Here is a 15,535-nt window from a genome sequence, read left to right on the forward strand (position 1 = left end):
TACGTATATTTTGCTACGTGTGTTTTAATTATTCGGGTAATTTAAACCACTATCCAAGCGGATAGCTGGATTATTATTTACATTATTTGAATATATTATTTAGCAGTAGTAAAAATACAAATATATATAACCTGTTTACGGAAGGGACGTCATGTTGTACGTCTGTTAAAATGGTCCGTGGATACTTGTCAACGTGTGCGAAATATACGCAAATATTCAAACATGTACAGTACTTTACTTTTACAAACTGTCTCAGCCTCTACATATGCACTTAAATATAGTTGGGAAATACGTTAATATTAGCTTTTTCACCGATAGTTTATAGGAGGAAATCATTGTAACGTAGCCTTACCGGTGTTATGTCGAAGTCTGTCCCCCCTCGAATAATGTTCCCCCTTGTGTTTCCCATAGCAACACACCGGCGGTTGGAGTTATGGTAGGTTATGGTAACGGTAAACTGGTTGTGGTTAAAGTAAGCTTGGGTAAAGGTTAAGCACCTCAGAAAAACGACTGGTTGGGATTATTTAATTTACAATTCACTATATAAGAAGGCAGGGGCGATTCTAAGAACTGACCTTAAGGGGGGCTCAGCTCCTAATGAGAATTTGACATACAGCGCCCTGCAAGTGTTCAAAAAGCCCCTGCTAAACTACTCATTTCACTGGATAAAGTAAATTACATCAATACGTAGATTGGTCTACTATAATGTATAATAATAATGGTTCAGAAAGAATAGTTAATGAACCTGAGGCAAACACAATATTAATGACAGAACTATCCATTCCAAAGTACATTAGACCTGTTAAAATAAAAACCATTTGAACCTGTAGCATAAGTGTTTGTCCCATCTCTAACACAGACAGGCTTGCAAAATAATTAAAATTGTATCAAATAATTTTTTGGGGGAAAAAATACAATAATAATTTACTTATTTTTAGGGGTGCTTACATCAAATTTAGGGGTGCTTGAGCACCTCTAAAAAAGGTTTAAAATCACCACTGTAAGAAGGGCCAGAGCAGACGATACCTGCTCAGGAGACTGAGGTCTTTTGGAGAGCAGGGGGGCCATAGATAGGCACTCCTGAGGACCTTCTATGACACTGAGGTGGCATCAACCATCTTTTATGGGGTGGTCTGTTGGGGCAGCAGCATCTCAGCTGCAGACAAGAAAAGACTGGATAAACTGATGTAGAAGGCCAGCTCTGTCCTAGGATCCCCCCTCGACCTGGTGGAGGTGGTGGGAGAAAGGAGAATGATGGCCAAGCTGTATTCTCTGATGAACAAAGACTCCCACCCAATTAGGGACACTCTGACTGCACTGGAGAGCTCCTTCAGCGACAGTCTGCTTCACCCAAAGTGTGTGAAAGAGCAATATCATGGTCTTTCCTCCCTGCAGCTGTCAAACTTTACAATCAGCACTGCTCCCAATAAACCTCACACACACCCCAACCTGGACAATTTTACAAACTGCACTTTTAATGTTCATGGCTGTGTAATATCAGTATTTTTGGTACACTATTACTCATTTCAACAGTGCAATATATATGTATACATATTTATTTTTCCACTTTAAAATCTATGCAATATCTATATATAAATCTATAATAAATATATTACTCTTGAACATAATGTCACTATTTTTTTACCCTATTTTTTATTGTCTTTTTATCACTTGTGTACTTATTATATATTGTTCTTTATTCTTTTTTTTGAGACTCTTTCTGTTTTTCTTGCTAGCCACGTGCTGCTGCAATAATGTAAATTTCCCCATTGTGTGAGTAATAAAGTAATTCATTATTCTCATCTTAATTTCATGACAACTGAACACCTCCATCTGCTTTAGAAGATCCTGAGATATGGTCAAAAGCTCCAGAGCAGCTACTGAATAAATGTATATTACTAACTATTTTGGGGTTTTTACTTATATTCATATTCTGCTTTTTACACACAAATTACTTTCTTTTCTTTTTTTAAATCACAGTCTTTAGACTTCTATTTATATTCTGTGTTTTTGCACACACATAGTCTTTGTCAGGTTAGCATGCAAGCACATAGTCTACCCCCACTACACTGAGGCTTTATGAATTACTAGTGAGGCTTCAGCCATTTGAGTTTTCACATCAAGTGGATATATGCTGCATTTACAGTGTTTTTTACATAAAATTCCCTCTTTGTGTATCTATTTGATTTTACTGAATGTATTTAAAAGTCACTTGTCTGGAACATAGATGTAGGCTTATAAATTACTTGACAAACAAACAAATACAAAATACCCTTGTGTAAAAAAGCCTTACTAACGATTTGAGACCCTAGACCCTTTTAATACAGGCTTAACAACAAGGCTTTCTCATCCTAACTCTTATTTTCTTCATGGTTTATTTTATATATTTTTAACACTGTAACATGCAGCACTTTGAGAAGTTCAGTACAAATTAAATATATTATGATTATGATCATTGTTATAAAGTCATCACTTTAAATCTGTGCAATATCAAACTCAGGTATATATTATCACTCAACATGAATATTACTCTTGTTCATAATGTTACTATTATTTTACTCTTTATTGCTTTTGTACTTATTTATTATTTATTATTATATAAAGTAATATCTCTTATTAGCTAGTATAATATATATACTAGCTAATCCCCCCCCCCCACACACACACACACAGACACACACACACTTCTCAAAATCCTGTGTGTGTCCTCACCACTTTCAAATTAATTTATTATTATTTGTATTTTATTTTTTAACTGCACAGCGTCATCTCCACGGACAATGACTGTTCTTTTCATCTATTCGTGCATGGTCTAAAGTTTCTACATATGAAAAGAAAACAGTGAAATCTGCCTGTATTGCATTTTCACAATTACAATAAAGCTTTCACAATTATGAATCTGTGTTTTAAAGAGACTTTGGCCTCTCTGAATTAATCCAGATTTTACAGGTCTAGGTAGGTGCCACTTTACTTTCTGGAGGAATATTATGACCAATTTAATTATTTCCTGGATTTTGTATTACCATATTCCCTAAATGTATGTAGAAAATACATCATAGCCTGTATGTTCACATGTATAATGTTACACAATATAACTTACACAGTTTGCATACTAGTTAGCTTTAAAATAAACTTAATAGAAAAAGTGATAAATGCACTGGAGTCTAGTTGTCCCACATTAGTCAATGTCCCACATTACCCTAATTCACCCTACTTGCAACTTATAATAATGTTTTAATTTACATTTTAAAACTATTAAATAATAAGTGATTTTGTAATTCATTTTAATATATGGAGAGTTTAAACAAATGCCTCACTGAGTGATAATGACGAATATTATTGCTGATCCTGAGTCAGTAGGATCATTTTTAAACCATAAAGCTGATCCCACAAACAGCTTTGTGATCTGACTACAGGTCGGTGTACGTCGGGTTACGTCATCACGCTGCAAGCCTCGCCGTATTTACGCTACCCAGCATGCCTTGGTCTTCCTTTCTGCCTGAACCGACATGGTGGGTACACTGCTGTCTCTTCTCAGGAATTATCTCCGCTGTTGTATCTGCTCGCATCCTTCACTGAAAGCCTATTATAATGATTTAAAATGTCCCTGTCGATTGTGTGAAGTCTGATCTTGATAATTATGTATGTATTTGGCGTCGAATTTGTTTGGTTATTTATAAAAAATGTAGTGAGAAGTTGACTTGTGTTGTCGCCGGTACGGGCTGTCAGAAAGCTAACGCTAACATGGGCGAACACGCGTGATTTTTAGAGGTGTTTTCACTCCCTTTTCTGCCTCTTTCTCTGCAAAACTGTGAAATGAGGTGTGTTAACTGAGTCTCAATTGAATTGTGTTTACTTGGAAGTACAGTTACTCATAATGCTACACTATGCAGTCCAATGGTTTTAAGGCCTGAGCTAAACTTGTGTTAATGCTAACGGTGCTTTATGCAGGCTTGCTTATCTCACTTTTAAATGTTTAAGCTTTGTTTTTTTACGGTAATGTGAGAATGCCTTGCTTTGTAAATTAAATCATAATGTTTTAGGTGTCGCAGCTGAGCTAGCAGCATCATCTTAGGCTAGGTTTACCTTCATTAGCAGCAGTGCTTGGCTAGCTTAAGTGGCTTTTTGAGCTTTTCTCTTTTAAAAATTATCATCAATGTGTCTTCAGACTCTTTATGGATATATGTTGTCCTGTGCACAGTTTTTTGGGGAGACTTGAGTGCGTAAAAGGATGCAGTATAGCAAATGATTGAATGAGACAAGGCCTACACATGCTGATGAGTTAAACTATTATTCCAGGATCCTATTAAGTCTACATTAGAGGTGTGATGTAGAGATGCATTGTGGCCTCCAGCATTTCTTACACTTTAAACACTGTTGCACTATTTATGTCCTGCTTGCAGTTTACAGGAAGTTTTACACATGTGTGTCTAGATATAGTATGGTAACTTGTTGATGGGTTTAATTTGTTAGGCTTGTGATGCTAGAAGCTTTTATCTATAGCACAGCTGAATTAACTCACAGCAAAACATTTATTTATACAGCCCTTTTAAAGGACGGGATTATAACATACATCTCTATCTAAAAGATGTTAAGTGTCAACAGAGAGCCTCATTGAGACTACACATGAATCCTGTATAAAACTGTTGGTGAACATCCTTTGTTTAAATCTTCATGTGTTGAAGTTAATGTATTAGTTAGATTAAGATCCATTTCATGAGTTTATTTTAGTCTTGTCTACTTTGGCCTTGATGCAATGATGACCTGAATTTCTTCACCTGAAACATCCCTTGATGCTTTTGAGCTTTTTAACCCTGAGCATCGGCCTAAGTATAAAAATAAAAACATTTTCCAGGCAGCGTGTTTGCTGATCAGAACTTAATTTTAACTTCCTCTTTCCTACATGTGTTTTAAGGTAGTTGTGATGCTAGGAGCTTTAATTTACAGCACACCTGATCATTTAAATCTAACATGCAGCAAAAAGATGTATTTATCCAGCACTTAAAGAAAGGGACTATAAGTGGGTTTTGAGAAGTTTTTCCTTGTTTATCCAGGGCTCATTCTTCTGGCATCACCTTAACAAACTCTCTTTTCTTGGCAGCCTAAGGGAAAGAAGGCTAAGGGGAAGAAGGTGGCACCTGCCCCTTCAGTGGCCAAGAAACATGAGGCCAAAAAAGTGATCAACCCCCTCTTCGAGAAGAGGCCAAAAAACTATGGCATCGGTAAGTAGCCTGAAGATTAATTTAGGAGAAATTTGTAGCGGTGCAGATGATGTAAAGAATATTTGCTATCTTAAGAACACTGCAGACAACCCACCAAGATCGCTGATGCACTGAGTATTATAAAAGTCTTTCCTCAGTTTAATGTCAGACACTAAACATTTGCTTTGTCTTCTTCACAGGCCAGGATATTCAGCCCAAGCGTGATTTGACACGCTTTGTGAAATGGCCTCGTTATATCCGCCTGCAGAGGCAGCGCTCCATCCTTTACAAGCGTCTGAAGGTTCCCCCCGCAATCAACCAGTTCACTCAGGCTCTGGACCGTCAGACCGGTACGTTTCAGAGGCTTTTGACCATGATGTCACCAGGAGTTTTCTAATGGTGTGCTGAATTTAACACGAGGAAGGCCGAAGTATTTCAGATATGGTTTACGGCTCATTACCGGAACCATTCTCACTTTGCAGATGATGTAAACGAATATTTGCTATCTTAACAGCTGTGATGACATCCCACCAAGATCACTGATGCATTTACTTGAAATACTGTTAACTTCACCACCTTTTAGACAAATCTACATGCAGCCATTGTTGTGTGGTTGAATATTGACTTTAATTTATCTGCATCCCCCCCTCAGCCACACAACTGTTCAAGCTGGCCCACAAGTACAGGCCAGAGACCAAGCAGGAGAAGAGGCAGAGGCTGCTGGCCCGCGCTGAGCAGAAGGCAGCTGGAAAGGGAGATACCCCCACCAAGAGGCCTCCCGTCCTCCGTGCAGGTGAGCAACAAAGAACCAAAAGCCTGTAACTGAAGAGCTTTAGAAAGTAAACAATGGTAGACATTTCATTATTTCACCAACAGTCAAGCTTAATATGGATCATGCTTTTGTCTAATCAATTTAACTCAAAGAAGATATTAAGTGTCAACATAAAGCCTCATTGAGACTGCACATTAATCCTGTACAAAGCGGTGTTGGTGAACATCCTTGGTGTTAATCGTCATGTATTAAAGTTAGTCTTTCAGTTACATTTAGACCCATCGTGTGAGGTTATTTTAGTCTTGTCTACTTTGGCCTGATGCAGTGATGACCAGAATTTCTTCACCTGAAACATCCCGTGATGCTTTTGAGCTTTTTAACCCTGAGCATCAGCCAAAGTATAAAAAATTCTTTCCAGGCAGCGTGATTGTTGATCAGAAGTTAATTTAAACTTCCTCTTTCCTTCAGGTGTGAACAGTGTCACCTCTCTGGTGGAGAGCAAGAAGGCCCAGCTTGTCATCATTGCCCACGATGTGGATCCAATTGAGGTAAATTAGGTCAAAAATAACTTGCTGTGTTAAGTTAGTTTTAAAATTGGTCACTGGCAATGATGTCTGAATTTCTTCACCTGAATCCTCTGTGTGGATCAAAACACGAGCTTTTTAACCCTGAGCAGCGACCACAAATCAAGAATACATTTTTTATTTTATTTATGTGGATATCACAGTTCTTGGTCAGATGCAACAAATTGTTCAATGGATGACCAAAAGTAAAAATATTTCCTGCTTTTCTAGCTCGTCGTCTTCCTGCCAGCTCTGTGCCGCAAGATGGGTGTCCCATACTGCATCGTCAAGGGCAAGGCTAGACTGGGCAGACTGGTGCACAGAAAGACATGCACTTCAGTTGCCTTCACACAGATTAACCCGTAAGTATGAGCATAAACTGAGCAATGTTGGATCTGAGTGTGACAGTGAAATAATTTCAGTTTCTTCACTAGCAGTAGAACTATGATGGTGTGACAATGGCCAAATTATATTCATAAATTCTCTAAAATCTTTCATATGCAAGTACATCATTTTACATGTCTGTTTTTGCAGCAGTGACACTGATCATTTTTCAAACTGTTGCAGATTTCTATACTCAACCTAACAAATTTGTGATTTCTCAAAGACTAAATGCAATATTCAAAGTAGATTTGAGTGCGCAGCAGCCTCAGCCATGATGCTAGTATCGAAGGTTCAATCCTGATGTGATTAAACTGTTTATAACACTAAATTAAAGAGGATGGGGGCACAGTTGCAACATTTTTAAAACCAATAAATGTTCATATATTTATCTGCAAATGAATTATAGCTCCATACATTGTCATCACTGGTACTGACTGGCTTTTTTCTCTCCTAGTGAGGATAAAGGTGCACTTGCCAAGCTCGTGGAAGCCATCAAGACCAACTACAACGACAGATATGAGGAGGTGAGCGATCACTTTAGTTTCACTGAAGCATCTCCACAGTAGTGAAATTAAATGTTCACGTCGAAAAACAAATGTCACCTTTTTAATTTTTTGTTTGAACTTGTTTTCCAGATCCGTCGTCACTGGGGAGGCGGCATCATGGGTCCCAAATCCACAGCTCGCATCACAAAGCTTGAGAAGGCAAAGGCCAAGGAATTGGCAACCAAGCTTGGTTAAACTATTTGGAATAAAAATGTATGTCCTAATGGTGACTGACTGTTCTATCATTGTTGCAACTACATATGGGATTTTTGAATCAAGTTGGAACAGTAGATTATTCATTTACACTGTATAACACTTTAATCTAGGACTGCATCCGAACTGGGGAAAAATGACACCCAAAATATTATAGAGCATAAGCAGGTGTCAGTAAAACCCTGACATATTCTATTCACTGACACTGAAGCACCTGGAAGAGTTTAATCTTTAAAAAAGTGTTTACAGTTTACCTAAATGATTTATCATAATAGTGGCAGATTGACTGAGTCATTGTTGCATCTCTACTGTTGCAGGCAAATAATTTGACCATTTCAACCCTAAACTAAGTGTAGGATCACATTGGAACTCCAGTGGAAGTAGGGATGTGGCTGAAAATAAAGATTTTAGATAATTTCACCAAATTGAAACTAAGTGAATCTCTGAGCTCAAACTTAATCATTGATCAGATTAAACTGATATCAAATGAGTTGCAAAGACAGTTAAGTGATGTGTTCATTCTAGGCTGAAGTTTGAGTTAGGTTTGTTTAATATACGCAGTGTGAAATGGTACAAATAAAAGGACAAATGCACTAAAATTAGGCATTTAAGTGATTCATGAATCCAGTTTACAACACCTAAGTATAATTTAGAGCTTCAACATATATAATGTAAACATACCCTTAAATGTCAAAAAATATTCAGAGCTTGACATTGGAGCATAATGACTTAAATTGAAGAAATGTGACACTGAGCATCAGTTCAGTGAAATAATGACTGAATCAGAGAAGATTGTATATAAATGTTACATAGTGTTTGCAACTGATGTGTTGAGTTTAAATGTTATCTTCTATGATCAAGACAAATTTGCTCAAATACAACTTTAAAACTGATATTCACACTTGTACCAAATTAATAATTCTAGTTTAGACATTTTGTGAAGTACACACTTGTTTACAGCACAAGTTGGCAACATGTTATATTATGTAAAAAGAAAAATAGAATGAAAGCTCAAAATTAATTTATTAATATTCTCAAGTACATGTTTCAGGAGAATAATTAACAACTATTTACATATTTGAATATTTGCAGCAGGCTGATGTTTACAAATCCAACACATGATAGGCCTGCCCTGCATCATTCCAGACAAGGTGTTTGTCTAATAATTTCACTGCATGTCATCATTTCACAGTTTAATCTTCTTGATGAACTTTGCATACCACATGTAAGAGGTCGCTGCACACAGGCCATACCTGAGAAGCCAAGAATGATCAGTCAGTTTAGTTATTTTAAAGCAGTGAAAGAGACAAGAAGCTTCAATCTACAGTAGAAAAGAGCTTCCACCTACCATGTTACCACGTACTGCATGTGTTCGTTCCTCAGCGTGACTCTTGTCTGTCCACCGACTGGTCCACCAGGAATGGTGCTCGCTGCATGACACATTTCACCATTTCAGTACAACATAATCTTTATGTATGAAAGTGGGATAAACAGTTCTCCTTTAAAGTTGTTTAATTAATCTGACATTAACAATGATGTAGCTGAGTCAAAGAGCATGGTGGACTTTACCGTAGTCAGCATCGATGAAAACGGGCTGCGCTCCTGTGACGTGGGACATGGCCTCCAGGTCGCGGTAATGCCATCGGTTTTTGTCCGCATCGTTGTTCGGTACAAACGGTTTACGGATCTCTGTCAGCCTTGGTCGATTAACAAAAAAATAATGCAGCTTTTTAAATGTGAACATTTCCTGGTTTCTTTGGTATTTTATAACAGTAAACTGAAATCATCTGTTGTTTATTTTCTCATTTAATCGATTTTTGGTCAATAAATTGTCAGAAAGCTGCAAAAAAATGGAAATCACTGTCTCCTGAACCTTAAGATGCAACCTAAAATGTCTTGTTCTGAGCAACACGCCAACATTAAGCTGCAATATCTAATCGATTATATAATTAGTCAAATTAAAAACGTTTTTTCAGAGTCAATTAGAGTCATTTTTTGTTAAAATGTCCAAGTTCTCTTAATTCCAGCTTCTGAAATGTAAATATTTTCTGATTTATTCTGTCCTCTATGATTGTTAACTGAATCTTTGGGTTGTGGACTGACATTTGAGGTTATATCTTAGGCTTTAGGAAACAAATCATCAACATTTTTCATAATTTTCTGGCATTTTATAGCTCAAACAACTAATGATTGATTGATAAAACATTCATTAGTTATTGTCCTAAAATGCTGCAGAGGAATAAAAGTGTACACAAAAAACCTAGGGAGGTGTGTGTGCTGCTGTCTCCATTAATATAACTTGTGATGTTAGATGAATGTGTGAGGTTAGGAAATGATTAAGGTGTTTGGTGTTGGCAACAGGAATGATGATGTGTTAATAAAAATGTGTCACATGATCCAAACCTGTCCCTTCATCCTGGTCTCTGGTCGTATCTTCTGTCGGGGAACGTATCCTCTGTTCACCAGGATCGTGATGCTGCAGTGACACGCAGATAGCACAGATCAGTGTAACATCACATGCAGTTAATCTTATAACATTCAGTCTGATGCGTCTTTGCATCTTACCCGAGGTCAGTGCAGTAGAAGGGGGTGATGACATTCGCGCCCGTCTCTCCGCTGGGCGACAGCGTCCCCGCCTCTCTGGCCTCTTTAACCGGGTCGACCCGTGAACGCGGCAGGATGTAGAGCTCCTGTGAGTGGTCGTACTGTCCTCGCACTCTCACCCGTCTGTACTCCAGGTGATTCAGATGTCTCTTCTCAGGTATTATTTCCGCTGTTGTATCTGCTCGCATCCTTCACTGAAAGCCTATTATCATGATTTAAAATGTCCCTGTCGATTGTGTGAAGTCTGGTCTTGATAATTATGTATGTATTTGGCGTCGATTTTGTTTGGTTATTTATAAAAAATGTAGTGAGAAGTTGACTTGTGTAGTCGCCGGTACGGGCTGTCAGAAAGCTAAAGCTAACGTGGACGAACACGCGTGATTTTTAGAGGTGTTTTCACTCTGTTTTCTGCCTTTTTCTCTGCAAAACTGTGAAATGAGGTGTTTTAACTGAGTCTCAATTGAATTGTGTTTACTTGGAAGTACAGTTACTCATAATGCTGCACTATGCAGTCTAATGTTTTAAGGCCTGAGCTAAACTTGTGTTAATGTAAATGCTAATGGTGCTTTATGCAGGCTTGCTTATCTCACTTTTAAATGTTTAAGCTTAGTTTTTTACGGTAATGTGAGAATGCCTTGCTTTGTAAATTAAATCATAATGTTTTAGGTGTCGCAGCTGAGCTAGCAGCATCATCTTAGGCTAGGTTTACCTTCATTAGCAGCAGTGCTTGGCTAGCTTAAGTGGCTTTTTGAGCTTTTCTCTTTAAAAATTATCATCAATGTGTCTTCAGACTCTTTATGGATATGTTGTCCTGTGCACAGTTTGTTGGGGAGACTTGAGTGCGTAAAAGGATGCAGTAAAGCAAATGATTGAATGAGACAAGGCCTACACATGCTGATGAGTTAAACTATTATTCCAGGATCCTATTAAGTCTACATTAGAGGTGTGATGTAGAGATGCATTGTGGCCTCCAGCATTTCTTACACTTTAAACACTGTTGCACTATTTATGTCCTGCTTGCAGTTTACAGGAAGTTTTACACGTGTGTCTAGATATAGTATGGTAACTTGTTGATGGGTTTAATTTGTTAGGCTTGTGATGCTAGAAGCTTTTATCTATTGCACAGCTGAATTAACTCACAGCAAAACATTTATTTATACAGCCCTTTTAAAGGACGGGATTATAACATACATCTCTAACTAAAAGATGTTAAGTGTCAACAGAGAGCCTCATTGAGACTACACATGAATCCTGTATAAAACTGTTGGTGAACATCCTTTGTTTAAATCTTCATGTGTTGAAGTTAATGTATTAGTTAGATTAAGATCCATTTCATGAGTTTATTTTAGTCTTGTCTACTTTGGCCTTGATGCAATGATGACCTGAATTTCTTCACCTGAAACATCCCTTGATGCTTTTGAGCTTTTTAACCCTGAGCATCGGCCTAAGTATAAAAAAGAAAAAACATTTTCCAGGTAGCGTGTTTGCTGATCAGAACTTAATTTTAACTTCCTCTTTCCTACAGGTGTGTTTTAAGGTAGTTGTGATGCTAGGAGCTTTAATTTACAGCACACCTGATCATTTAAATTTAACATGCAGCAAAAAGATGTATTTATCCAGCACTTAAAGAAAGGGACTATAAGTGGGTTTTGAGAAGTTTTTCTTTGTTTATCCAGGGCTCATTCTCCTGCCATCACCTTAACAAACACTCTCTTTTCTTGGCAGCCTAAGGGAAAGAAGGCTAAGGGGAAGAAGGTGGCACCTGCCCCTTCAGTGGCCAAGAAGCATGAGGCCAAAAAAGTGATCAACCCCCTCTTTGAGAAGAGGCCAAAAAACTATGGCATCGGTAAGTAGCCTGAAGATTAATTTAGGAGAAATTTGTAGCGGTGCAGATGATGTAAAGAATATTTGCTATCTTAAGAACACTGCAGACAACCCACCAAGATCGCTGATGCACTGAGTATTATAAAAGTCTTTCCTCAGTTTAATGTCAGACACTAAACATTTGCTTTGTCTTCTTCACAGGCCAGGATATTCAGCCCAAGCGTGATTTGACACGCTTTGTGAAATGGCCTCGTTATATCCGCTTGCAGAGGCAGCGCTCCATCCTGTACAAGCGTCTGAAGGTTCCCCCCGCAATCAACCAGTTCACTCAGGCTCTGGACCGTCAGACCGGTACGTTTCAGAGGCTTTTGACCATGATGTCACCAGGAGTTTTCTAATGGTGTGCTGAATTTAACACGAGGAAGGCCGAAGTATTTCAGATATGGTTTACGGCTCATTACAGAACCATTCTCACTTTGCAGATGATGTAAACGAATATTTGCTATCTTAACATCTGTGATGACATCCCACCAAGATCACTGATGCATTTACTTGAAATACTGTTAACTTCACCACCTTTTAGACAAATCTACATGCAGCCATTGTTGTGTGGTTGAATATTGACTTTAATTTATCTGCATCCCCCCCTCAGCCACACAACTGTTCAAGCTGGCCCAAAAGTACAGGCCAGAGACCAAGCAGGAGAAGAGGCAGAGGCTGCTGGCCCGCGCTGAGCAGAAGGCAGCTGGAAAGGGAGATACCCCCACCAAGAGGCCTCCCGTCCTCCGTGCAGGTGAGCAACAAAGAACCAAAAGCCTGTAACTGAAGAGCTTTAGAAAGTAAACAATGGTTGACATTTCATTATTTCACCAACACTCAAGATTAATATGGATCATGCTTTTGTTTAATCAATTTAACTCAAAGAAGATATTAAGTGTCAACATAAAGCCTCATTGAGACTGCACATTAATCCTGTATAAAGCGGTGTTGGTGAACATCCTTGGTGTTAATCGTCATGTATTAAAGTTAGTCTTTCAGTTACATTAAGACCCATCGTGTGAAGTTATTTTAGTCTTGTCTATTTTGGCCTGATGCAGTGATGACCAGAATTTCTTCACCTGAAACATCCCATGATGCTTTTGAGCTTTTTAACCCTGAGCATCGGCCAAAGTATAAAAAAAATTCTTTCCAGGCAGCGTGATTGTTGATCAAAAGTTAATTTAGACTTCCTCTTTCATTCAGGTGTGAACAGTGTCACCTCTCTGGTGGAGAGCAAGAAGGCCCAGCTTGTCATCATTGCCCACGATGTGGATCCAATTGAGGTAAATTAGGTCAAAAATAACTTGCTGTGTTAAGTTAGTTTTAAAATTGGTCACTGGCAATGATGTCTGAATTTCTTCACCTGAATCCTCTGTGTGGATCAAAACACGAGCTTTTTAACCCTGAGCAGCGACCACAAATCAAGAATACATTTTTTATTTTATTTATGTGGATATCACAGTTCTTGGTCAGATGCAACAAATTGTTCAATGGATGACCAAAAGTAAAAATATTTCCTGCTTTTCTAGCTCGTTGTCTTCCTGCCAGCTCTGTGCCGCAAGATGGGTGTCCCATACTGCATCGTCAAGGGCAAGGCTAGACTGGGCAGACTGGTGCACAGAAAGACATGCACTTCAGTTGCCTTCACACAGATTAACCCGTAAGTATGAGCATAAACTGAGTAATGTTGGATCTGAGTGTGACAGTGAAATAATTTCAGTTTCTTCACTAGCAGTAGAACTATGATGGCGTGACAATGGCCAAATTATATTCATAAATTCTCTAAAATCTTTCATATGTAAGTCCATAATTTTACATGGCTGTTTTTGCAGCAGTGACGCTGATCATTTTTCAAAACTGTTGCAGATTTTTATACTCGACCTAACAAATTTGTGATTTCTCAAAGACTAAATGCAATATTGGGAGATTTGAGTGCGCAGCAGCCTCAGCCATGATGCTAGTATCAAAGGTTCAATCCTGATGTGATCAAACTGGTTATAACACTAAATTAAAGAGGATGGGGGCAAAGTTGCAACATTTTTAAAACCAATAAATGTTCATATATTTATCTGCAAATGAATTATAGCTCCATACATTGTCAGCACTGGTACTGACTGGCTTTTTTCTCTCCTAGTGAGGATAAAGGTGCACTTGCCAAGCTCGTGGAAGCCATCAAGACCAACTACAACGACAGATATGAGGAGGTGAGCGATCACTTTAGTTTCACTGAAGCATCTCCACAGTAGTGAAATTAAATGTTCACGTCGAAAAACAAATGTCACCTTTTTAATTTTTTGTTTGAACTTGTTTTCCAGATCCGTCGTCACTGGGGAGGCGGCATCATGGGTCCCAAATCCACAGCTCGCATCACAAAGCTTGAGAAGGCAAAGGCCAAGGAATTGGCAACCAAGCTTGGTTAAACTATTTGGAATAAAAATGTATGTCCTAATGGTGACTGACTGTTCTATCATTGTTGCAACTACATATGGGATTTTTGAATCAAGTTGGAACTGTAGATTATTCATTTACACTGTATAACACTTTAATCTAGGACTGCATCCGAACTGGGGAAAAATGACACCCAAAATATTATAGAGCATAAGCAGGTGTCAGTAAAACCCTGACATATTCTATTCACTGACACTGAAGCACCTGGAAGAGTTTAATCTTTAAAAAAGTGTTTACAGTTTACCTAAATGATTTATCATAATAGTGGCAGATTGACTGAGTCATTGTTGCATCTCTACTGTTGCAGGCAAATAATTTGACCATTTCAACCCTAAACTAAGTGTAGGATCACATTGGAACTCCAGTGGAAGTAGGGATGTGGCTGAAAATAAAGATTTTAGATAATTTCACCAAATTGAAACTAAGTGAATCTCTGAGCTGAAACTTAATCATTGATCAGATTAAACTGATATCGAATGAGTTGCAAAGACAGTTAAGTGATGTGTTCATTCTAGGCTGAAGATTGAGTTACGTTTGTTTAATATACGCAGTGTGAAATGGTACAAATAAAAGGACAAATGCACTAAAATTAGGCATTTCAGTGATTCATGAATCCAGTTTACAACACCTAAGTATAATTTAGAGGTTCAACATATATAATGTAAACATACCCTTAAATGTGGAGGAATATTCAGAGCTTGACATTGGAGCATAATGATTTAAATTGAAGAAATGTGACACTGAGCATCAGTTCAGTGAAATAATGAATGAATCAGAGAAGATTGCATATAAATGTTACATAGTGTTTGCAACTGATGTGTTGAGAGTTTAAATGTTATCTTCTATGATCAAGACAAATTTGCTCAAATACAACTTTAAAACTGATATTCACACTTGTACCAAATTAATAATTCTAGTTTAGACATTTTGTGAAGTACACAC

The 15,535-nt window shown here is 38.0% G+C and overlaps 3 protein-coding genes and 10 non-coding genes across 13 annotated transcripts; 12 read left to right on the plus strand and 1 right to left on the minus strand.

Moving 5' to 3' along the window:
- The first annotated feature begins 3,480 nt into the window (after window positions 1–3,480).
- LOC133995615 (large ribosomal subunit protein eL8) lies at window positions 3,481–7,689 on the plus strand. Its single transcript, XM_062435087.1, has 8 exons — window positions 3,481–3,512; window positions 5,102–5,222; window positions 5,402–5,551; window positions 5,854–5,994; window positions 6,442–6,521; window positions 6,768–6,898; window positions 7,375–7,444; window positions 7,556–7,689. Exons 1-8 carry the CDS (start codon window positions 3,510–3,512, stop codon window positions 7,658–7,660), a joined length of 801 nt encoding a protein of 266 aa, XP_062291071.1. The 5' UTR covers window positions 3,481–3,509; the 3' UTR covers window positions 7,661–7,689.
- LOC133995824 (small nucleolar RNA SNORD36) lies at window positions 4,752–4,823 on the plus strand. Its single transcript, XR_009927179.1, has one exon. It is a non-coding gene; the product is annotated as a small nucleolar RNA SNORD36 (small nucleolar RNA).
- Window positions 5,264–5,332, plus strand: LOC133995813 (small nucleolar RNA SNORD24). The gene has a single exon (XR_009927168.1). It is a non-coding gene; the product is annotated as a small nucleolar RNA SNORD24 (small nucleolar RNA).
- LOC133995811 (small nucleolar RNA SNORD24) lies at window positions 5,679–5,748 on the plus strand. Its single transcript, XR_009927166.1, has one exon. It is a non-coding gene; the product is annotated as a small nucleolar RNA SNORD24 (small nucleolar RNA).
- LOC133995810 (small nucleolar RNA SNORD36) lies at window positions 6,293–6,364 on the plus strand. The gene has a single exon (XR_009927165.1). It is a non-coding gene; the product is annotated as a small nucleolar RNA SNORD36 (small nucleolar RNA).
- LOC133995819 (small nucleolar RNA SNORD36) lies at window positions 6,576–6,650 on the plus strand. The gene has a single exon (XR_009927174.1). It is a non-coding gene; the product is annotated as a small nucleolar RNA SNORD36 (small nucleolar RNA).
- Window positions 7,690–8,706: 1,017 nt separating the features above from the next.
- LOC133995616 (surfeit locus protein 1-like) lies at window positions 8,707–10,470 on the minus strand. Its single transcript, XM_062435088.1, has 5 exons — window positions 10,244–10,470; window positions 10,082–10,154; window positions 9,248–9,404; window positions 9,027–9,108; window positions 8,707–8,931 (listed from the first exon to the last, which is right to left on the minus strand). The coding sequence occupies exons 1-5, from the start codon at window positions 10,468–10,470 to the stop codon at window positions 8,865–8,867; spliced, it is 606 nt and encodes a 201-aa protein (XP_062291072.1). The 3' UTR covers window positions 8,707–8,864.
- Window positions 10,471–11,651: 1,181 nt separating this feature from the next.
- Window positions 11,652–11,723, plus strand: LOC133995825 (small nucleolar RNA SNORD36). Its single transcript, XR_009927180.1, has one exon. It is a non-coding gene; the product is annotated as a small nucleolar RNA SNORD36 (small nucleolar RNA).
- A 396-nt stretch (window positions 11,724–12,119) lies between these two features.
- On the plus strand, window positions 12,120–14,565 carry LOC133995725 (large ribosomal subunit protein eL8-like). Its single transcript, XM_062435197.1, has 7 exons — window positions 12,120–12,128; window positions 12,313–12,457; window positions 12,759–12,899; window positions 13,349–13,428; window positions 13,675–13,805; window positions 14,280–14,349; window positions 14,461–14,565. The coding sequence occupies exons 1-7, from the start codon at window positions 12,120–12,122 to the stop codon at window positions 14,563–14,565; spliced, it is 681 nt and encodes a 226-aa protein (XP_062291181.1).
- On the plus strand, window positions 12,170–12,238 carry LOC133995814 (small nucleolar RNA SNORD24). Its single transcript, XR_009927169.1, has one exon. It is a non-coding gene; the product is annotated as a small nucleolar RNA SNORD24 (small nucleolar RNA).
- On the plus strand, window positions 12,584–12,653 carry LOC133995812 (small nucleolar RNA SNORD24). Its single transcript, XR_009927167.1, has one exon. It is a non-coding gene; the product is annotated as a small nucleolar RNA SNORD24 (small nucleolar RNA).
- Window positions 13,198–13,269, plus strand: LOC133995809 (small nucleolar RNA SNORD36). Its single transcript, XR_009927164.1, has one exon. It is a non-coding gene; the product is annotated as a small nucleolar RNA SNORD36 (small nucleolar RNA).
- LOC133995823 (small nucleolar RNA SNORD36) lies at window positions 13,483–13,557 on the plus strand. Its single transcript, XR_009927178.1, has one exon. It is a non-coding gene; the product is annotated as a small nucleolar RNA SNORD36 (small nucleolar RNA).
- Window positions 14,566–15,535: the final 970 nt, after the last annotated feature.

This window comes from Scomber scombrus, chromosome 15, assembly GCF_963691925.1.
Source record: "Scomber scombrus chromosome 15, fScoSco1.1, whole genome shotgun sequence".
NCBI lineage: Eukaryota > Metazoa > Chordata > Actinopteri > Scombriformes > Scombridae > Scomber > Scomber scombrus.